The sequence below is a fragment of the Lepidothrix coronata genome, unplaced genomic scaffold (genome assembly GCF_001604755.1).
Source record: "Lepidothrix coronata isolate B3197 unplaced genomic scaffold, Lepidothrix_coronata-1.0 Scaffold120, whole genome shotgun sequence".
Lineage (NCBI taxonomy): Eukaryota > Metazoa > Chordata > Aves > Passeriformes > Pipridae > Lepidothrix > Lepidothrix coronata.
In genome coordinates, this window is record NW_016690300.1 from 2,552,696 (window position 1) to 2,576,547 (window position 23,852).

Here is a 23,852-nt window from a genome sequence, read left to right on the forward strand (position 1 = left end):
TGGTAAGTGCTGTATGAAAACACATTTCTTTCCTACTGTAAAATGGCTATTTGCAGCAGAGGAATTTATATTAACTAATCCTGCTTGTGAAAGATGCTTAGCTTTATATAGCGTAACAAGTGCTTTCTCATGTCTCTCACAAATGGACAGCTGATCTTATGCACTACACCATACTGGAATGAGCAACACACTCCTGACCTCCAGGACACAAAGAAGACTTGTACATCAATTCCTTTGTTATTCCTTATAATTTTAATAATGGCCCTATTTTTTCCTTCCTGTCCTTTATGTGCAAATTCATCCTCCTCAACTTTTAGTCTCTTCTTTTGTCCTGGATTCTGCAGATGAGCAATTTGTTTCTGAGTGTGTTTTGACTACATCCCGTCTCTCCATATGCTATACAGAAATCCTAGGAATGCCGAAGTCCAACTATAAGATGAAGTACCCGAATTTCAAGATGCTGTCCAGGAGCTGTCTGACATCTCTGCAGCACAGACCTACAATGGTCTATGCAACAGGATGGTGACCTGCGGCAACTGGGCCCAGAACCCACAGGGAGCACTACAGTTACCCCACTGCATGGATAAAATCCTAAGTTACCAATTCCCTTTTATTTCTGCAAATAGCCCTACAAATCAGGTTACAGTTACCCCACTGCATAGATAAAATCCTAAGTTACCAATTCCCTTTTATTTCCGCAAATAGCGCTACAAATCAGGTTTATTTGTTTCCTTGTTTTTCAGGATCCTGCGCAGTTGAAAGACTGGACTCCTGGAAGAACAGCACGTCAGAGTCTCCTTGCACATATACTATCAAAGGGCACAAGAGTCTGGTCAGTAGAGTCCAGGACAAGGACAACATTGCCACTGCCTCATGGCACTCCAGAGAGCAGTCACAGCCTTCTGGGTGAGCTTCTGCAAAATATCTACATTCTTTGCTCTTCTCCCTTTTGCCTTTAAATTGCCTCTGATGTGAAGATAAATATGTAAGGTTGTAAAACGATGCTTTGATCATGAGCAGAATAAAAGACACAATCTTCTCTTATATGTGCATGGACATTATCAGGGGTTCATTAGACACACACACTCCTACATAAAACACATTGAGGACAGCTTGACCAAAAAGAATAATGTACACAATTAAGATAGTCACAATAAGATCCCATAATACTTACGGAAGGGAGTAGGATATCACTTTTTCTTTCACTTTTTGCACTTTCATCCACCCTACTCCCTGATATTTGGAAAGGAACACTAAGCAATAACTTGTTTCTCAATCACCACTGCTTACAACAGCAAGCTTTCTGCCACACGTGCACAAACTGCACATACCAAGAACCAATTCTACCAGAACGGCCCATTTAACACAATGATGAGGTATTTTGATGCCTAAGAAGGGGTCCCCCCTTGAACAAAAGCACCAAGTGTAACTTTCCCGAGTTCAAAGCTCAGCAGTTCCTCTCCCTTAAGAACCCCACTCCCTACTGATGTGAATGTTGCAATTTTCTTTCATCTACTTCCTCAATAACCTGCCATTAAACACCTACTAGTAGTTTTATTACCTCGATTCTGAGCTTGCGGCCTACAGAGAGAGAAAGAGCACAGATGTACTACAAAAACTTCACCCAAATGCCATAAAGCCATATCCCAAGGCTAGTGAGTGCTGAATTGTAACAGTTTTGAGGCACTTTAAAGGATGGCAGAGGCAAAGTGTCAGTTTTTCATTACTGGTTCAAACTGGGGGGGAAGGAAAAAACAGGAAATAAATAGATGCAATAAAGTCTCTGGCATGTAGGCATCCATGAGTGAAAACAGCCCTTTATAAAACTACAACACATGAGTACTCAGATATCAAAGATACACAATGCCCAGTGTTTTATTGAAGATGCCTTCTTACCCACAGCAGGGTTTACTTTCCACTCCCCATGATTTGAATTTAAATGGATCGTGTTTACTCAAGGGGTCTTTCACTGACTGAAAAATATACCCACAGTTTGTACATTATCTCAGCTAAATTCAAATAACATATTTAAATTTAATTACTTGAAGCTTAGGGGTTTTCATGCTTTTCTTTATTCCCTCAATTGCACACAACACTTATTTGTTCTTATCAATGGCTATGTGCTTTGTCAAGCATCAAAATTAAATGCTTGAAAGCACTAATGATGTTACTGTGATTAAGGGTTTTTACCTTCCAGGGTAGATACTAAAAGCCTTCTCCATTATTAATTACTTAAAAAAAAAAAAAAGAAAAAAGAAAACAAGATTTCTGAGAATCTAACACTGAAGAAAAGTCCTCTTAGAAATCAAAACAAGACAATAAAAAGTCTTCCATTAAAAGATTTTCTCTTGATTAGGACACAACATATATAAGGGAACCTGGCACATTTCAGGTTTTCTATTTGACTATTTACCTTGTAACATTGTGGGGGTTTACATGTGATTTTTTTGAATTATATTAGCAAATAATCTCACAGCAGGAAAAGCATATGCAACACAGAGAATCAAATATCGTTTAAATCATTTCTAAAGGCAACATTCTTTAGGCCACATTCTGATAATTTTATTCATGTAAGAGAGCAACCTAATCTACGAGCTGTCGCACTGAGTTGAAATGAAGGGAAGGGAGAAGTATCCAGCCCTGTTTAGTTACATGTACCAGAATAAATTAAAAAGAAGGTAGCTCCCTTTCACAGAATCACAGAATTTTTAGGGTTGGAAGGCACCCCTGGAGATCCTCTAGTCCAATTCCCCTGCCAAGGCAGGGTCACCTGGAGCAGGTGACACAGGAACACATCCAGGTAGGTTTGGAATGTCTCCGGAGAGGGAGACTCCAAGACCTCCCTGGGCAGCCTGTTCCAGTGATCTGCCACCCTCAGTGTAAAGAAGTTCTTCCTCATGTTGAGGTGAAACTTCTTGTGGTTTAGTTTATGGCCAGTGCTCCTCATCCTGTCACTGGGCACCACTGAAAAGAGTCTGGCACCATCCTCTTGACACCCCTGTGAGGTATTTCTATGTATTGATAAGATCCCCTCTAGGTCTTCTCTTCTTGAGACTAAACAGGCCCAGTTCCCACAGCCTGTTCTCATAAGAGAGATGCCCCAGACCCCTTATCATCTTTGTGTAGCCTCCACTCCATCTCCAGTAGCTCCTTATCTTTCCTGTACTGAGGAGCCCAGAACTGGCCAAAGCACTCCAGATGTGGCCTCATTAGAGCCGAGCAGAGGGGCAGGATCGCCTCCCTCGACCTGCTGGCCACACTCTTCCTGATGCACCCCAGGATACCATTGGCCCATCTGGCAGAAGGGCACACTGCCAGCTCATAGTCAACTCGTCATCCACCAAGATTCCCAGGTCCTTCTCTGCAGAGAAGGATTTCCTAAAGTTCTGCTTCCTGTTGTCCCTTGGGCCTTTTATCCACTCCCCTCTCCTGTCCAGTCGGAAGTGCTCCAGTTTCTGAGGAACACCACCCCTCTGCTCCAAGTATTCCTGGCAAATGGCTTTGCAAACAAAGGAGAATGCACTTTAGCAAGACCGCATTTCCAAACATATGCAAAGCATACGCATAAGCCATGCACGTACATCAGGATAAGCAAATGAAAGCCTTCTGCACATGTGAACCGATGTGCACACACAGATTAGATGTCTGCACGCCTGAAGAACAGAGCCAGAGTTTGGCATTCCTGCTCCTCACTGCCAGTACGACAGCTACGCCTTTCTCTGAGGGACCTGCCAGAGTCTGCAGGCTGGATGTGCGCTTTAAAAATTAACCACATGCATATTTAGGGTTTTTTCATTATTCCCTCTGTATAAGTGGAGCAAACATTTGTACTAGTGATGATTGGGCCAGGTTAGGACTTGGACAAGGATCTAGAGGCCTGATTGCTCAACCAAGCCACTGGAAGCCTCCCAAGACATTCCCGAGTCCTCTGTCTTCCCACCGTCTGCCTCTCCCTCCCCCAGGAATGATGACTGGCGATGAACACCTCCCAGCTTGGAAACTGAGACACACCAAGATTCAGGCCAGCACTTTCAAGCTTTAGCATTTTAAAGCAAAGACTTTAAATCTACACCAGTGGAGTAAAGCGCCCAAGGTTATCCACCCACACGTGAAAATCCTGCTGAGAAGCAGCCTGACAGCTGAGCTTGGCCTCTTTCTCTCAATCCCTTCAACCAGCTGTAAGTCTGCTGAACTAAACTTTCCCTCCTTGTTACTAGAAATTACACTGCTCAGGAAAAGCACCAGCTTGGCCACAGGATACTCTCAGAGGACACATTCATCCAAAATGACAGGCACAAGGGATCTTCCCTTTCTTTCCAGACTCTGCAGCCCAGTCACAGAGAAAGACCTCTGAGAAAAACAAGCAACAAGCTCTCAAACCTAGGGACCAGCTCACATCAGTCATGTTTGTAATGATGTGTTCATAAAGAAAGGGGCTAGAAAATGAGATTTTGAAGACTGTTAACACAGTATTATTATCTTTAAAATGTTTCCTCTGTTTTAAAGTTTTCATTTCTTGCCTCTCCCAAAAGAACCTGTGCTGCAAATCTTGCCAAACCACAAAAGCTGGCTCTGACTTGCATCAAATCAAAAGCTTGAAGGAAAACCCAGGCTCTTAGCAGCAACAAATAGTAGTAGCTGAGGATTATTAAAGTGATGTGTTTTTACCGCCCCAATCCAGCCTCATTTCTTGGCGACATGCAGTGGCTGCTGAGACTCTACAAAGAGCCTGTGTATTTTCTGGGCTGCACATCCAGTTCTGTGCCAGTTTTAGCACAGACTCCTTCAGCACAGCAGAGCTGCTCTAATTGAGATCAAAACTATTATAGGAACTGAGACGTGACCACAGTTCCCTGTGGTTTATATCAGAAACGAAAGGATGGTGAAGAAGATTTTGCATGCCCAGGAGATTGCTTGTTCTGTCTATTAAAGAGGGCTAGCTCTTGACAGCAATACATTATTTTCAGGTACTGACCCTCCAGTTTTGAAGACCAAAAATTGATGTTAGCTCATGCAGTGCAGGTCTGGAATAACTCCAAAGATCTAAATCTGCAACCTACAATCCCAAAGATTGCCTTAAACCAAAAGATTATAGAATCTACATAGCATTTAGCAAGAGATCTGTATTACAACTCAAGCATGGGGTCTGTTTAGTCTAAAAACTGCTTGTTTTCTTTCTGCTAGCTTGCTAAGAAATCCTGTTGGCATGTTCTGACAAGGATAACTTAATAGTTGCCAACAGAAACATGGCAGAATACCGTGTATTTCCTGTATGTATGAATGCCAGTTTAAAACAAACAGGAAAACAAGCCTTTCAGTTGGAAGGCAATTTATAAGAATCCGTCTGAACATTACAACCAATTAAAAAAAAATGCAGCACTGAAACATTTCTAAATGCTTAAACTAGAATGATTAATGCAGAAGGGTGAATATACTTAGTGCTGTGAGTTGCTCTAGAAACTCTAGAGCTATAAGTAATTTGTTGAGATGGGGAATTAGTCAGCAGCTGTCTGACCTGAGCAGGTTTGGAGCCGCTGGTCACAAAGCAGGTCATGTTGCAGTTACTCCTCGCTCGAGTTGAGGTTGGAATCTGACCCAATATAAACAACAATAAATTCTGTAGCCTAAAGAAGCCAACACTGATGCTCCACTGCATTATATTGGATTGAGGGAAGTAGAAAAAATGGGCCAGGCAGTCCAGACAAAGAGAAACTGCCATGAGCTGGAGCAGTCATGCTTAGAGAGGTAAGATCCCAGGACACAAAATGGATAGAACACTCGTGGGAAGCACGTGCTGTGATCATTCCCTTACTTCCCAGATGCTGGTCCAGCAAGCACAGCCTGCCAAAACCACTGATGCTGTGACACAACGTACAGCATTGTGGGGAGCCAAAATGAGGAATTAGAGACCATAACCTCTAGTTATTAAAGCAGATAACAACGTTGGAAATGGGGCATTCCCCAACAGCTCAAAATAAGTAGTCTGGAGCAATATGACCCACTTAGCACCATCCCCTCAGGGCAACTCTACCTCACCCACACACCCTGCTGTTCCTCCCAGGAAGCCGGAGGTAGCCACCAGAGTTAATTCCTCCCCAGAAATAGCCCGTCCTTTACCCTTGCATTGTTGCACAGGAGGAGGATCCACTGAGCTGCCTTTTCTAAACAAACTCCACTACCCCTCCAGCCCCTTCCACCAGGAAATCAAAGCTACCCATAAAGACACATCTGATGCCTGCAAATGAGACCCCTGTCCCATTCTCTAAGCCCTTCCCTCAAGTGAAACAACCATCCAGCTACTCCTTCTTCCATTTTGCCCTCCTTCTGCCCACAGTCAGAGCAGTTAAGACATGTCTGCATACACGTCATTAGTCAACAGACAAGAGGGCTAGAGCTGTTTTTAAACTGTACAGGACCAACAAGGTAACTTACTGTATCTGCTCCCTGGTCCTTTCTTATACTTACCACCAAGTTACCTGAGCATGTGGTTACTCCAACAATTATGGGATAAAGCTTAACCCACTATGAGACAAATGTGTAATCTGGCATCCAAGGCAACACATCTAATCCTGTTCTCCTTGGCTCTTGCACAGCTACTTTTTATTTACTTGAAACGTGTGTGTCTAGATGATGATATATATGTGCTAAATAACATCTTTGTCATCTACTTTCAGCATTAAAAACATTAGATTTTGTAAAAAGAGCTGCTTAAAAGCCTTTTTGAAATCCAGACAAATAAAAGCCTCTGCCCTATTTGCCACTTAGATGCTTTGGAAGTACTGAATTATCTTCTAAAATAAATAAATAAATAAATAAAAAGTATGACTCATTTTACTAAAGCCGCATTCGTTATTTTAATAAATAGATTTGGCCACATTGTCTCATCCTGGCTTCTGAAGTGCTCCTGTAATAGCAGAGACTTAGACTTTCCCATTTGGGTTTCTCAGATCAATCACCTGCAGTCAGAAATGGCAAGAATCTTGGGGGAAGAAAAGATAATGAAATTATAAACATTTTACTTCAGTTGTGATCCACAGCTCCAACAGCAAGTGCAGGCTGGGTCTCAAACATGCCCCTCTGAGTCTGAGGCACACAACAGAATCAAACCCCAGGACTCACTTGACAATAAAAATCCCAATTCCCATCTTAACACTTGAGAGTATAAATTGTTTCATAGTCACCAAAGTTAAGGAACTTCAGCTGTATTTACTTTAGGCTCCATCACACAGAAGAGGCTGGTGCAGAAGGTTTGCATTTATGTATTTACATTTCAGCTGAACGACCTATAAATTTTAATTATAGTTGAAATTCAGAGCGTTCAGCTGGAACTCCGGTAAAGTACCTTCTGTACAAAGGTTAGATGGATTTGACATGATACCATCTCTGCCTCTAGGCTGTTGAGAAACTCTTGAGATTGAATCAAGGATTGGGTTTTCTGGGCTCACGTCAGGAGCACTTTGTAAGGACACTGGTCTGACAGCATGTGGAGATCCTCATTCTTCCAGGATGCTGCAAGACACCCTGCCATACTCCCCATCAAAGTTCCTCTTCTCAAGGGGGAAAAATACTCTGTGCTTTTGGAAAGTTCCACAGAGAATCAGACTGCAGCACACCTAACTCACACATTTGGAGCTCTCCTACCATGTCCTTTCACTGGAACTGAACTAAACTTCCTTTCCTTCACCTGCAACAGGCAGATTTCTTCAGGAAATTAAAAAACATTAATAGACCCGATGAGAGAGAGAAAACTCCGCACACAGTGTTGCTGCAAAAAGCAACATTACCTGATGTTTGCTGTTCATTAAAAAAAAAAAAAAAGTGATGAGGTACAAAGTGGGGAAGAGTCTTGAGCTTCCTGAAACACATAAACCTTAAAATTAAAATCTTACTTCATGATGTCAGTAACCAATTACATCATAGGTGGCACATAATTAAACTTATAAAAGGGTTTCATTATTTTGGTTTTATGCTGCATACTGAAAACCAGTGTATTATTCATTTTAAAATTGTGTCAATTAGAAAAACCCCAAATGGAATCAGCAATTAAATATTAAAGGTGACTGCCTCAGTGGAAAACACTCGGAAGGATAATTGGTAAAATTTCCTGTGCAATGCAAGTGCCATTACAAAATTGGAATCCTAAAAATAAATAAATAAATATTTTAAAAAATCAGCCTTCTGAGGTTATGAGGACTTTGAGCTGTACAAAGAAACCAGCCGTGTTTATGTCCTGCAGGAGTACTGAGTCTGGGTAAATAAAAGCCCATGAAAACAACAATCCCAAATTAGCTCAGCAACTGCACAGACTGCTGAGTCTGTATTCCAAGTCTGGACCTTCATTTCTAGCCCCAGATTCAAGTACATAGGATGGCACTGAGAGCCCATACCAGCTCCTGAGGAGATGATCTCTGCAGCAGGTCTCTTCTCCCCACCGAGGCCAGGACTCCTAAGGGTACTGGCAGGGTGGAACTGAGACCTGCACAGGATGGGGACTGCAAGGAAAAACATTATCTTCCTTCAAAACCTGCAATTTAAAAACCATTTATGCTTCCAGCAGCACACAAAGCATTTTTCAGTGTTATGTCTCTCTGTAAGGTTCACAGTATTAGTTTCAGTGCAGTTTTGTCATCAAAGTCCAATCATTTGATCCAGATGAAGCTGGTACCTTCCATTTAAGGATCACTCAGATCAAAAACAAGCTAAGGAACTCCTGTGTTACAGAGCCCCTCAAACCTGTGATGCTTGCAGCTTGTCAGTGTAACAAATACAAATAGAAATATTCTCTGGTTAAAGTAAAATGCCACATGTGCAGGCAGTGCTAAGAAGTCTCCCTGCGAGTCCATCCTCTTCAGGTCAGTTTTTCCCAGTACTTCCATAATTGCAGTTAAAATCCTCAGCACAGGCAGCAGTGAAAACGAGTGGCTGAGAGGCTCTTGGAAAGGCACTGCTGGGTCTGCACATCATGTCTGAGGTACTGTGGAGAGCCCACAGATCTCTGCAGCTCCTCCAGGACTCCCCTTGGCCACCCTGTCCCAGAGTGCCCAGGGAGCTTGAAAAGCATAGGATTTAACACTCAGCCACTTACATATTCCAGTCACTTTCTGTCTTATTTATGTGCATGCACAGTATCCTGATAAACTATAAGGGAGGCTGCAGCTACTCCATCTGCATTCCCTTTTATGCTGGAAAGATAAATTGGGGCTGATTCAGAGGACAGATTTAAAGAACGCAGTATGTTACTGAGACAAGCGCAATCTTCCCAGGGAGCCGCTGTAGTGGGTTGTCTTGAGATCATGCCTTTATTTGTTTGCTAAAATAAATGGACACCACACAAAACCCAATTCATACATGAGACACCTCAGCCAGCCCACTATACCTTCCTATTTTGCTTATCCAAAAATGTCTTGTTCTATTATGTCTTGATGGGACCACTTAATGGCACACAGAATACGAAAAATAATAAAAAGCTAATTAAAAATTTCAATGCTTTCCTTTTAGTCTTTGGTAATCTAAGAAACTGAAAGACATTTATATCCAGAGCACATTACAGTTTAAGGGGTTTTCTGTCTGTAATAATCCATGGATACTTTCAATGGATTTTAATACAGACAAAACTAAAGATATTTTATGGAGCAGTAGAAGAATTTAATAAAAAAATCAGAATCAGTCAATTGTCTTTTTAAGACTAAGTGATAGAATTCAATAGCAGGGATAAAAGTCCTAATAAATTCCACAGGAACAGTTCAGAAGGCTGAGACAAAAGTTGTAATTTCCTTTTAAATTAACAGTAGGACTTTTCCCTAAGGGATGGTTTGAAATACAACTGACCAAAGAAATAAAATACAAATGCTTGAGCTTCCTATATCTCTCTTGACTGTATTTAAAAATATAAATGCAAACCCATGATCAACTTTTGTTATTACCAGCTTACAAACCGCAATTTGCAGAGACCCTGAATCCATCCTGGGAGTGCACTCAGAGTTCCGGGGCTCTGGTTCTTGAATTTAGTAATGAAGGCAGATTACCTTAATCTAAGGAGATGCCATGAAATCCTTCAAGTAGATGCAGAGAGAGGCTATGCATTTGCCTGCTTTGTTTGGGAGGGGAAGCCCACTGGAGCCCTGCCATGATAATAAAGCGCTCCCTGCACACCAGTTCACACGTGGGGCTAAATCTGAAGTGACATTTCTCAATGAAAAGCAGCACTATTCACTCGTGTGCTCAGCATTTTGATGTCCACCAAAATGTGGCAAACATGATTATAGAGATCCAGCAGGCATGCCACAGCTCTATTTAGTCCTCATGGTTTAACACAATGCTATGCAACATATAAATAAAATATAACTGGCTGCCTTGGGATGGCATTCTGGGAGTATGATTTCATGCATATGGATGGACTTGACACACATTTTGCAAGGACAGAATATCTGAACCAAAGGGGGCTGGCTTTGCCCACCCTTTAGGGTCAGTTCAGCATCCTGCCCTCCAAACTATGAGCCAGTGCAGAAACTCTGGGCTTCGGGGACTAGCGATGTTTATTTGTGCTACTCTGCATGGCATTTTAATTAGTAACTGTGCGGATTTAAAAACTTTGAATGGACACACAGGGGCAGTTGTGCAGCCTAGCTTTTGTGTTTCCACTCTCTCAAAAAAATCCTGTTTGAGGACATCAGCAGGGGGTTAATGGAAGCTTTGATAAAGTTCTCCGAAGCCTTTTATTGTTGCTGAACTACAGACCAGACTCTCCTGTCTCTCTGGCTGCTTTCCAATTAATGTAGTCAACTGCAAAAACAACTACAGAATTTAGAAGCCCATCTAAACACTTGGTAGCCACAAACATTCTTGGGCAAAATCTCCTTCCACACGAAAATATTTCTGTGCCAGTTGTTTAAGGGAAGAGCTCAGATCAGTTATCAAGCTCCATGAATGGGAAATGTCAGTGTGCTGCCAGAGAAAAGGAACACACAGTTAAATAGTCCAGAGCAAATAAAAGCTGCAGGACCACATCTTCGTCTCTGTCAGTTTGGTAACTATTCATCTGTACCAACATCACTGAGACCAGAATTTGACACCTCCTTGAAGTAAATTTATATAATTTAAGTATGATCAATTCTACCCAGTCCTGAAATTAAATGTGTCTTTTTCCCCAGGAGGATGTGTAACTAACCTCCATTTTCCATACCAAACCACGAGATCTTTCAAAAAATGTGACCAAACTTTTATTTAAATGCTGCAATTACTTCTTGGCTCTATCTGACATGCAACTTGTCTAAGCTGTTCGTTGAACCCTGAAGCTGGTTATTTACTAAGGAGCTTTAGAAAGCACTTTTTTTTTTTTCTTCCGACCAAGACTTGCATCCCCCACCTTGAATACAAATTCATGGAAATGGGTGGTGCAGACAGCTTTGCCAGAAAGCAGGCAGTTGTTATTTTAATTATTATTTCTTTGTGGAAAGCTGCAGTTACCTTAAAATAATAATTTAATCCTTCTCAACAATAGCTTTCCCGGTTTTGTTTTTAAGCATACGGGAGCACGTATGCTTATAACTACACAATTATTACAGACCATCAGTTAAAGTCTCTGCAAGAACACAGAGTTGTTAAGAAGAAACTCCCACTTGCATCTGCCAGCTTGGAGAAGCTCCTTACTCAGACATACATAACTTACACACATACTTAAACATGCAGCAGAAGAAATCTGGAGTGGTCAACACATGACATCTTTGAGGCTCGGAGAAATCTCATGCTCAACGCTGAAATTTGCCCATCCATTGTTCACTTCCATGCTATTCCCAAATTTCTAGTGCTAGGATCACTTAACTTCTTTCTGGGTCTCCCATTGCACTAATATTTGAAAGATCTGTGGTTTCCCAAAATACATCATTTGGTTTGCTTGAGAAGTTCTCACTTTACTCCTTTTGATGTAAATCTTCAGACAGCAAAAGCCAAAACACAACTCTCTTGGAAACACAAGGGAAATGGAAAATGCAAGGAAAAGAAAGGCAGGTTGCTGTCCTGCACAGCCTGGCAGGTCACCTCCCTGATTACAGCAGATGAAACCCTACAACAGCTGATAAGTTGTCCCAGCCCTCCAGCTTGAAAATGTGTGTACAAGGGGGGGATCACTGCTCATGTCTAGCAAATAAACATGAAGCCTTAGAAACACCACTGGTTTAGATTCAAAATGAGAAAGTTGCAGACAAGTAGCTGGGAATTCTGCAAGATGCTGCAACAAATCACTCGGAGTGTTACGCTCACGGATCACCCCTTTTTCAAGTCCCTGCTTACTAGTTTTGAATTCACGCTTGACACAGCTCCATTTGAAGAATAAGGAGACTGCTGATCCATCATCCTTACTACAAACACCTTAAAGCAAAAGAAGAACACCCCTTTGCAACTCTCCTTTTCCATTACCCTGACATTCTACAGAAAAAAGAATGCAGCAGCTCGTAGTATCACACACACTTCCCATGCTCTGGACAGCTGGCATGTATCCAGATGTTTGCCAAGAGATTATTTTAAATCAGGCTTGTGGGGACTGGGTGGCCAGGGTGCCGTGACTGTTTACACATACCCAGCTACGTGCATGAGTTCCCTCACGGGTCTGTGTGCCTGTAAAAGGACTACTGGAACAGGCTATTTGTATCCTTTGGCTGCAGGGAACAAGTAACTGGAAAGGGTGGGACTCTGCTGGTAGCAAGTACTTTGAAAAAAAGTAAAAATAAAAACCTGAATTGACTCCTGGATGCCTGGGAAGGCTCCAGCCAGGTCCAGCTGTGCCCAGCATCTAGGGTGCCACTCGCTCCTCTGCTTGGGCAGAGATATGAACTCACCCACCTGCTCAGCTCCCAGGCTGGGCCATCCAGCTTGCTGCAAACCTCCACACTTTTCAAAGTTAAAGGTTAATCCTTCCCCCCACAAAGCCCTAAACCTCACCCTGTCCCCACATCACCCAAGGGAAGCAGGAGGGAGCTGGACTGGAAAGCCCACCAGCCGTGGAAGGGGAGCTGACTTGCACGAGCCTCCCAACAGCCTCACCAGGCACTAGGGAAGGGTGATGTCAGAGCAGAAAATGACTTATTTTGCCAGCTTACAGTATTTTACAGGGTCTGTGAAACTGTGACACAAGTGTATGATGAATTCTGTCTTCACATTCACAGAGCTCCTTGCCTGGCTATTTGGAGATGAAGTCTTCACTGGGGTTATACAGCCCTTCAAAATTACGTTTCAACACAACAATAAACAGCTCTTCACCAGGACTGCATTAAAAAAAAAGGCATTTTTTTTGCAAGAGCTGAGCTGAGCATAAAACTAGCAGTCTGAATGACTACAGACCTTGATGTTTTTAAAATCAAAATTAACTTCTTTCACCACCTCCCTATGGGTAAGATTCTTATTATGCACATAAATATCACCACACAAAAATCAAAACCTGTTATGTTCACTCTCAGCAAACAGAAATGATTTGCTATTATTTATAGTGAAACCAGGACTATAGTCAAAGAACACGAGGGAGTTTAGAGAATCAGATGGATTGTTCAATCTTCATAGTAACTGTTAATTTTATTTTACAGTAGTAGTTTAAGTGTGTTCATGCAGTCACATAAAGAAAGCTCTATGACTGAAATCTACTCAACAGTGTCTTTTGATGTTTCACTACAGAGCAATTCTGTATAGATAAGTTATAAATATCCAGGAAAAAAGTACATTAAAATACTGAAATCTTTAGGTTTTCTGGTCTTGGCATGTGTTGCTTTTGATCTGCCTGAGCAACTATTATTTTGTCGATACGAGGAGTGCACACTGACCAAGGGCAATGTATGTCCATGAATTTTTACTGACTGCAAATGTAGCTCAGCACAGGCTAAACCACACTGGCAGAATCTAAGACCTTATATGCATTTTCTGTGCTGTTCTGTACAACACGTGAGGAATGCTAATCAGCATTTGAAAGGAAACGTGGGCTTTCAAAGAAGACCCACCGAAATGCAAAATGGGAATATATATTCCCCTAGCAAAAAGTCCAGTAGAACTTATGAGTCATCTAGAAGCAAATAACTCCCACTTCTCCCCCCCCAGTTGCTAACTTGAAACACAATCATCATCAAAGGATCAGGATCTTTCAAGGTTGTTTCTTTTTCTTCCTTTTAGTAACAGAATTAAGAACATAAACAACAAACAAATCTAAAGGCTAAATAAAACTGAGTAACAGTTGACATTTCCCATCCCTGCAGTGAATGTCAGTATTTTGGGTTCACTACAACTGCAGCCTGTCCCAGAAGAATACTCAATTCACACGGATCTCCTTGGCGGTGCTTAAGTCCTGGTGGCACCGTGACCCATTTTAGTTCCTGCCTGGAAATGGATCCTGAACCACCGCAGGGCTCTGAGTGATGGTGAGGGACCAGGGGAGCGTACAGAGGAGGGGGAAGGACTGCAGCACCGCCAGCCACACTGCTCTGCCTCCGAGATGAAGCGGCTCTGAGACAGGTGAACAGACAGCTAGACAGGCAAGGTGTGGGGAGCGCAGAGACAAAGGGGCTGCGGAGAGGAACGAGAACAGAAGGAGGGGAAAATGGGACAGAGAGCCTGAGATATTCCTAAGAAAGAACAGTTCTTGATCCTGAGCACAGGCAGCTTGAAAACATCCAGTATGATGCAACGGGAGAAAGACGAAGTTTATTTATTTATATTGCATTTTCATCCTAATTGGCATATCCTGCATCCATCTAGCTGTGTCGGTCCACTTAAGGAAACACTGAGTCCAAGGTAACCTAACAAGGTAACAAATCACCAGGCAGTCTCTTTATTCTGAAATAGCAGCTGCTTTAAACTCCAACAAGCAAAGGAGCAAGAAGGACACCCATCCTTCATAAAACGCAAACAAAACGAAGGGAGCAAAGCAAGCAGCATAACGAGTTTGGATTTTAAATCTCATTTAAGCTTGTGTAGGCTCTGCCCCCCACACTGCTGCCCTGCCTTATGAATACCTTTAGCATCCGTGCAAAAACCTTGTCCCGGCGGCGCTGCCCCCTTGGACATGCACAAGAGGGACTGAGCAGTGAAGCTGGCTCTCAGGCTGCAGACCTAAACAGCTCAGCTGTAATCTTTAATAACAATATAAACTGTTTAGCGCCTCTGCAAAAAAAAACCCAAAACCCACAAAAGCTTCCTGCATGCTGTGAACAAGATCTCTTTATTGAGAGCTTTACTTTTAATTTTGAACAGCTTCACAGCATTATCCTTAGCAGGGAAAAAAAAAAAAAAGAGCCTGGAGATTTTTGAGCTATTCTGACAACTGCATGGTAAGAGTTCCTCATTGAAATTAGCTTCTCCTAGCAGCATCACAGGAGAATTGCTGGTCTGCATCTCCTCCACAAGTCATTTCACATTTTTTAAAGATGGACAAAGTGCTTATTTCATTTCATTTCATCGAAAACTGAAAGCCACAAAAGCCACCACCAGTGATGGAGACCCACAATATCAGCACTTCCAGTATTCAGTGTGCTAGGCATGCTGGCTCCAAGTTTCAGCGGTTCAGTGTTCCATCCTTCCTTTTTTAATTTGTTTTTAATCTTATATGGGAAAAGAGTAACAGTTCCCATCTCAAAAATTTTTAAAAATTATTATATTAAACATGCAAAACAGCGAGTTGAATTCACGATTCAAAATTCTTAAAATGTCACAACACTGAAGTATTTCACTAGGAAATAGAAATTTGTACATGGTTGAAAGCCTGAAATTTAGCTTTTTTTTTTTTTTTGTTAAAGCAAGCTATAAAAACCAGGACCTTTTCAAAGGAACCAGAAGAAATACTTTTTCAAATGCTTTTTGATCCTACTTTGAATGGTGAATCTTATTTTCATTTAAACACTTTTCTACAGTATTGGAAACTGAAGAGTTTCTAAACAAAAAGAGGGGAAAGTAAACTAACTCATTTCACTATCTCTAGGAGTAAAATGGTAAAAGCAAACAAAAAACCACCTGTGCCTTTCGACTGCACCTTTTACGTCACCGCAACACATTTCGTCAATTTTGTGCTGAATATACCAGTAACTGATTTGTCATTGTTCTATGCCTGTCTCCAAATGCACACCTTCTACAGGGGCTGACACTAACACATGCAAACATACAGATACCCAGATTCCTGATTCTGACATCAAAAACTGCTTCTAAAATTTCTGCATATTTTCTTCAGGTTGTATGGTTGCATATTTGGAAGGTCAATTTGTTAAGAGGAAGGATTCCCTGGCCTCCTGCATTCCTACTGAATTTAACTCAAAAGATGCACCTCTGGCAAGAAATTCTAGCAAATTCCCCAGAATACAACCCAGAAACACTGCTCATATGTAAAGAACTCCAAAAAACATATTGACAACATTTTTTTCCTATCAAATATTGGAAAGTACAAGCAGAGAGAGCAAAAACAAAGTAATTTACAAATTTTCAGTGTTGGCAGTTTCATTTTCATTAGCAAAAGAGGGAAGAACTGTTTTTAAGGGAGGAGCTTGGCTCTAATCTGAATTTAGAAATTGCCTCAAAGAAACCAAGGCATTACATTAGTGTAAGAAAGGTGCAAGATCAAAAACAAGTCTGTGGCAGTGCTCTATCATGATGTGATTTCTTTATAATGAAATATAGTGAAAGAAAATTAGTGGCACAAGGATTTTAATGCACCCCAGACACACATTTACAATGATTAAACAGATCAGTACTTGTAAAACCCAAGAGTCTAACTTTACAAACCTTTACTCAAGCAAGCAGTTTCACCAAAATCAATGGGATTATTTGCATATGTAAGGAGTATTTATCTCAGCTGAGATCTGTAGGTTTAGGCCACACATTTCTATTTAGATCTTCTATGCAGAAGAAACCACAAAGTTGTATGAAAAACGGGAGAACACTGGCACCCTGGCGTTAATTTTCATTTATACCAGTACAATTTTCCCTGGCTCTCTGACGCATTTGATAGACTGGGCATGTTTCGAAATTGGAAATGTTGGCAAAAATACAAATTTCCTGATGTGAAGAATGCTACTCATGGATAATAAACAAAATCAATTCTTATTTGCATATTCAATCAGATTTGGGTTTGCATATAAAAGCATAAGATGGTAGAATTTTCACACGGTAGATGGATCCTGCTCACTTATCCATGCATATATGCATCCACTAATCCTTACACATGCCAAAATCAGTCAGAAATACTCTCTTTGCTAGGCATTCATAGCACAAAAACACTGTCCCTGCTGCTGTTCTCAACCTCCTCTTTTCGTATAGCATATGACAGCACTCTCCCACGGCTTTCTCTCAAGACTCCCTAATAGCCCCTGTTCTCTATTAGTCTTCTTTTCACTAGGCAAAGCGATAGTTTGAATTTTTGAATCATAATTTAAAGGAGATGCTGTCAACCGTACGTGAAGAACAAAAAACGCTGGACCAGATTTTCAAAGGAGCTTCAGCTTGGACCTGACAATTTCGCTTGTAACTGTCACTGCAAAACTGAATGTATCTCTCACTGGTAATACTGACGCGTTCCAAACTACAGCTAAGATCTGCAGATTTAGACCGTGCATACCTATTTTTCACACACATCTACTAGAGAATAGAATTAAAAACATTTATGTAGTCCAGTGCTATCAAAATACGCAATATTAATATTGCCCCATACCCCAGAAGTCTAACAATAAATTACAACCCTGTAAGCTACGCTCCAAGGTGCAACATCTGTGGGACCTGAAGGCAATCAGCGCTGTGAGCCATCAGATAACAGGTTTGACGGTCTTGTAGCCAGTCTGACAGTCTGGATCCCTAATTTGCATATAGAAGACTGTCATATTCAAACATATATAATTTTGTGCATCACATTAAAAATTCAACTGGAACCCTGCGTGAGAAACCCTAGCTTGTTGCAAACTAAGAAATGTTTTCACATAATTAAAGAAAAAGATCAAACAAATTAGCATCAAAACTAAACGGCAATCTGCTGCAGCAGCCTTTGCCCTTACTAGGTCAAGCAAAAGGGACCAAAAAATCAGAACTGCCTAGGGTATCTGAAATAATCTGGTATACACAGAAACAGTATTTCACTCCCCAGATGAATGAAGCGCAAAAATTAGACAGCATGAAGATGAAAGCTCATATAGGATTTCTACAGCAATGCCAGCTCTGATCAATTGAAACATTGTCAGCAGCAGGTTAAGGAGGTATTTACTTAAAAACGGGACAGAATCTAATTGACTTTGTAGGAGAGGAGAGTGAGCAGGCAGGCAAGTGAGCCACACTCATTCCACTCTTTGAATCTTACATAGGCCTTTTTGAAAGGGGGCAGGAGCACAATCCTGTGCTCCCAGAGTGTGTATTTTGCCCTCTGTAAACACTAAGGACACATTTGTGTCCCTGTGCCAGGTCTCTCCTACAAAGGGGCCAAGTTGCTGGAGGGCCAGGAGAGGGGACAGGGCAGCTGTGCTGTTGTGCTTCTGCAGATGCCTCAGCACAGCCTGCTCCCAGGCACAGCACCCAAACTGTCCTCTCTCTAGCTCTGAAGAATTTAAACTATCCATATAAATAACCAGAAAATAAGGGTTTGACCCAGTTACACATCTTAGAGCTCCTCGCATTCATTTGCTAATGCTAAATGTAATGGAAATCACAGCTTTCCTAAAAAACAGGCAGCAGAGAGAGAGGAAGAGAATTACTGTTTATGTTCCTACCTGCTTGGTTAGTTGTCACAGTGACTGACACAGCTTGGTCCTGGCTGGGGTTTTGCTTGGACACTCCATTCACCGCCCAGACTTCAAAGGTGTAGTTAGTGTGTGCCAGGAGGTCAGTGATGGAGACTTTGGTGGTTTTCAGGCCGTTCTGCTGGGGGCTGAAGTGCACTCCACTGCCGCAGGACCGGCAGCGGCCGAGGTCGCCGGCACCACACCTCTTGCATACCACGTTGTAGGAGATGTCTTCCCGGCCACCTTTGTTCTGGGGGGGGCTCCACTCCAAGTTCACTGATGTCTCATTGACATTGGAAATCAGGTTCTGGGGAGCAGATGGAGGGCCTAAAAAGACAAAGTCCACGTGTTTTTAGTAACTGGAGAAAGTTTATATAGTAGCATCAGACTTAGGGTCCCAGACCTGTGCAACTCCCATTTAAGTCAAGGACAGCAGAGACCAAACAGAATTTTACTTCTCTGTGTTCTTAATAAGATGAAAAATTAACTGGTAAGTCAAACTCTGATCTCTTCATCTGATGAATTAACAGTACTTTCCATCTCTAAATAAGCCTGAAAGCCCAGTACTGCAATTAAACAAGAGGGTTTTTTTACTTTCACTCTTTATACATGTTATGAAAAATGTTAAGTTCACATATTTTACACTGATTTTTCCATGATCACCTGAGCAAAGGATCAAATGCATAAACTCCTGCTTCACTTGACGTTTTCAAGGTCCTTCAATTCCTACAGGTAGACTGTCACTGAAATTGTTATAGAAATATCTCATGAGATTTTTTTCTGAAAAATAGAAGTGCAGTATTTTCCAGACAACTTGATGTCAAATCACATTCAGTGAACACTGAAGCCCATCAAGCAGGGACCTGGACATGACGTTTTGGGATGCAGAATGGAGATCTGAGAAGAAAGTTGGACACAGAACTAAGGCTTTGAAGGATGAGGAATAAAGGTTACAATAGGGGAGTGCTGGAGAATGTGAAAGAATTGGAGAGAAAAATATGGTGAGCAGCTGAACGAAGAGCTGATAAAAGAGACCTGGTCAGGAACAACAGATCAGACAGAAAACTTGGAAATAAGGCTGAATTTGAGACACAATGTCAGCTCTTCCACCACAGGGACAGGAGACTTTAAATAATCACACTGCCAAAGAGTTTCCAGCTGTTTCCAGGGATTTGAGGACAGAGCCAAAGGCAGGCTGGGGACGACCTCCCTGGGCAGGAGGGGGCTGATCTGGGTGCGGGGCAGGAGCAGGGCAGAGCCTGCTGGCAGCAGCTCCTCCTGCACCTTCAGCCCCCCTTTTGGGACTGCTGACCAGGGGGCAGAGCCCTGCCTCGCTCTGGACCAATGCACAGGCAGAAATCCTATTTATATGCTTAAATCCCCACAGGCTCCAAACCCATAGTCAAATTGAAAATGCAGAAGAGCTAATCCTATGACTCTTAATCTAATTTCAATATAGTTGAGACACACTTTATGTACCCTTAAATTTAACATGGATGATTCAGAGCAAACCCATGAAAGGAATGGGTATTTTATACATCCCAAAAAGTTTCCCTGGCCACTAAAAGGCAGCCTGCTCTGGGGCAGAGCACAAAGGCACTGACTACACATATAACACTTTGAAACAGGTAAGCGCTATATCAAAATGAAACAGAATGAGAACAGAGCTTGCAAAATATAACAATCCAAACAGGAATACAGTAAAAATTGCTGTCCTTAGTAACTACTCCTAGTCAGGGTTTTACATACAAATATTACTGGCAGAAAAATACTGGAAATAATTTTGTAGAAAGTCACAAATTCCATTTTTATTCAAGACACGAGAGTTCATGAAAGCTTCTTAAATTTTATCAAAATACATTTGTTGGTTGGAATTCAAAAAAAATTCAATCAGATCTCCCGGCAGAAAAGAGAAAAAGAAAGTTCTGGCAAATTTCATGCCAGTTTTTGCATTCCTGCTATTTGTCAAATGTTATGAAACTGAGGGGGGGTGTTGGAGAAATCAGTCAGCACCAATAGTTTAATTAACTGTATAAATACATCAGTCATAATCTCTGATATGCCAAAGGTACAAAAAGAGGCATGAGGGTAAGATGGGAACCGAATACATTCCAGTGAAATTCTGCTGAAATTACAAAGTGACTTATCAAATCCAACAGCAAAGAGGTTAAGCTGTTAAGAGGTGACTATGGGGAAGATTAATTCTGGCTCCCTCAATTCATCAGGTGCATTTCAAAGGAAGACCAAGACCTAAGCATGATGTATAGGACAAAATTTTGAGGGCTGCATCACCGCTCCGTGTCTGTGCTTGAAGCTGCCAGGATGTTACACATGTTCAACAGCAGACAGGATTTTTATTCTGGGACGGATAGGTAGGTTAAGAAAAGAATCTCACGTTACACAGAGGTCAAATGTATCTAGTTATCTTCAGTACCTAAATGACAGGTCTCTGTTGCAGGAGTAGCTGAGCAAGGATTGTTTCTTTGTGGTTACTTCAGAAATACAAAATTAATATATTAATTTTGAAAAGAGGGAAATCCTCCCTTCCTGCCAAACCTTTGAAACAGTCTCTGAGTTAATCAGGGTTGACAGGTAAAATTACTGCAAGAAGAGAGAGTCAGGGCCAGCCCCTGCCACGGGGAGCCCTCCTGTTTGCTGCACCACCAGGCTGCCATTCATGACTTTTATTTATACACTGGCAGCATTTAGGACTCCTAAGGACAAAACCCTTTTACTGAAAGATCAGTTACTGAACACAGTAAGAGATGTTTCATGATCCAAAAATGCTTAGAAACTAGACAGGAAAGAAAAGGGAAAGAAACTGATTTTAATCACTGCTCATCATGTGGAAATGGAGGCAGACAGAGTTGTGGTAAGTAAGACAAGGGCACACAAGATGTGCCTTGCACATCTGGGCATTGGTCACAACTGTCCCAAGTGTCAGCCCAGTGTCTCTGTCCCACAGCCAGCTCTCCTTCCTCCAGAAGTTGGCTTTGCCAGCTCCCTGGGCAGGAGAAAGTGGTCTCTGCTTTGCCTGCAAATACACGAGCCTTCTTTTCAAAAATACACTCGGAGTGCAATGAGGTGGAAGACACTTCTGAAATTGTGAACTCAAGCAGCAGCACAGGAACTGCTGAGCAGGAACTGATCCAAACTCCATCAACCCCAGACCTCCCCAGACTGCCTCACACCTGGGCTCTCTCTTCAAGGCGGGCAGGTGCACAAGGTGACAACGTCTGTCCTTCCACACTGTCAAGGAAACAGGAGAACCAACAAAAGCCTCAGGAGGGAATCAGCAGCCTCAGCAGCCTGCAAGCCCAAGGCCACGCCATGCAGCCCTGGTCTGCCCTGGCCAGAGCAGCTGGCAGAGCCAGTGGAAGCTGAGGCTGTCTGTCCTCCCAGAGTCTGGCCAGCACCTGACAGCAGGAAGCCCTGAACAGAAACCGCTCCTGTGAGAAACAGCAAGAGCCCTATAGCAAGAAAAAGCAAAAGGCGTTTTCTTTCAGAGAATTCACTTGCTGCAATCACACACCCAAGTGCATCGACTCGCAGCACAGCCAGGAGAGCTACGGTGGTGCCAGTGCAAACACCTCCCTCCCCAAGCAGCACCCGGCTCTGCCAGGGCCGAAGAATATCCCCATCTCAGCGGGGTATTCCTGCAGCAAAGACCTCCACACGAGGAGGGTTCATACTGCCACAGCTGTGGTCTGAATGATGTGCCTCTTAGCTCAGATACAGCAGCCAGTTTGGGGTTAAACTCAGAGTTGCTCTGATGTCCATTAAGATATTTTCCAAGGCTCTAGGTCCAGTTTCACATGGGAAAATGTGCCAGAATGAATCAAGCTCCTCAGAAGCAAAAAGTCAGTAATTAGTATGTGGGACAGGGCACTGCAGTGTCTAAACAGAGATGCGACGAAGCGGAAAACCAGGGAAGCAGATGCTTGCAGGTCACAGAGATGAGTGCACCACCTCCAGCATGAAAAGGAAGATGCGGGGGAGTCTCCAAATGGTGGGCTGACATTACAGTGAGGAAAAAAGCAATTTCTTTTCTTTCTGGAGCATAGTCATCAATGGAGCTGTTGGCACCGGGAGTGGGGAATGGCTTCAGATTGATGGGTCTGGTTTCAGATGTTGAAACACAGGGCGTATCTGCTCCTTCAATGGTGATCAGGATTTGCTTTGTTTCTGACAAACAGAGCCACTGCTGCTAGATGAGATGAAAACCCTTTCAGTGCCACGCCAAGCTGCAAGTGCCAGCACAGATCCAGGATGAACCCAGCTAGCAGGATCCCACACGAACAGCATCCTGCCAGCCCGACCACCACCCTCACACAAACCCTGTGTCCTCTGGCACAAAAATATAGCTAGGGGCAGATGAAAGAGGAGACAAGGACCTGTGCCTCTGAATCGCCACCACCGTCTGTGACTCTGTCACAAGTCCCATGATTTACAGCACTTTTCTTAAAACTCCTGCTGATGGAAGGACGCTATTGCATGGGCCATTCACCATGCTGGAAGGAGCTAACACTGCCACACTACCCAGGACAGCTTAAAAATGTGGCAGTTCCTAGAGGAAAAAAAAAATTAAATCTAGACATTTTAATTTTGAAAACCAACTAACTTTCAAGCTCATTTTATGATTTTGGGAGGACAGGTGCTGTCATTTTTCCTGCCCAGGTCAACAGACTGTGAGGGATGGATCTGCAGAGCCGCTCACTATTCTCACACTGGGGACTGCAAAGAGGACACGTTTTGATCACAGGGCCTGAAAACCGGATCCTTCTCCCAGCCCATTTACCAGCACCATGAACGGACATGGGGGTCTCCTCTGTGGGAACACAGGGAGCGGAAGTTTTTAATTTTATTCCTTCCTGGGGCTCCATAAATCTTGCTTCACAATAAACCCATCAAAATCAACTGAGCCATGAAGCAAATGGAAAGGCCCTGGGTGGAGCAATTCATTGTGTGTGTCAGGGCTGAGGGAAACACTGAAGAGTCTGTTCAGCAACAAATAATCTTCATCAAGCTATGTTCCTCACCCCTCCTATTAGATTTACTTAAACATATTAGGCAATGCAGATTGTTTGGTTTTCTCTTGGTGCAATAAGCTATAGCCTTCATATCCAT

General features: G+C 42.5%; 1 protein-coding gene across 2 annotated transcripts in view; it reads right to left on the reverse strand.

Annotated features, from left to right (window-relative positions):
- The window catches only part of EPHA4 (EPH receptor A4), a 161,609-nt gene that overhangs the window by 29,832 nt on the left and 107,925 nt on the right, over positions 1 to 23,852 (reverse strand). For both annotated transcript variants that reach the window (XM_017825571.1, XM_017825570.1), the window contains exon 5: positions 18,714 to 19,052. In XM_017825571.1, coding sequence (XP_017681060.1) covers positions 18,714 to 19,052 — 339 coding nt within the window. The remainder of the gene's footprint in view (positions 1 to 18,713; positions 19,053 to 23,852) is intronic.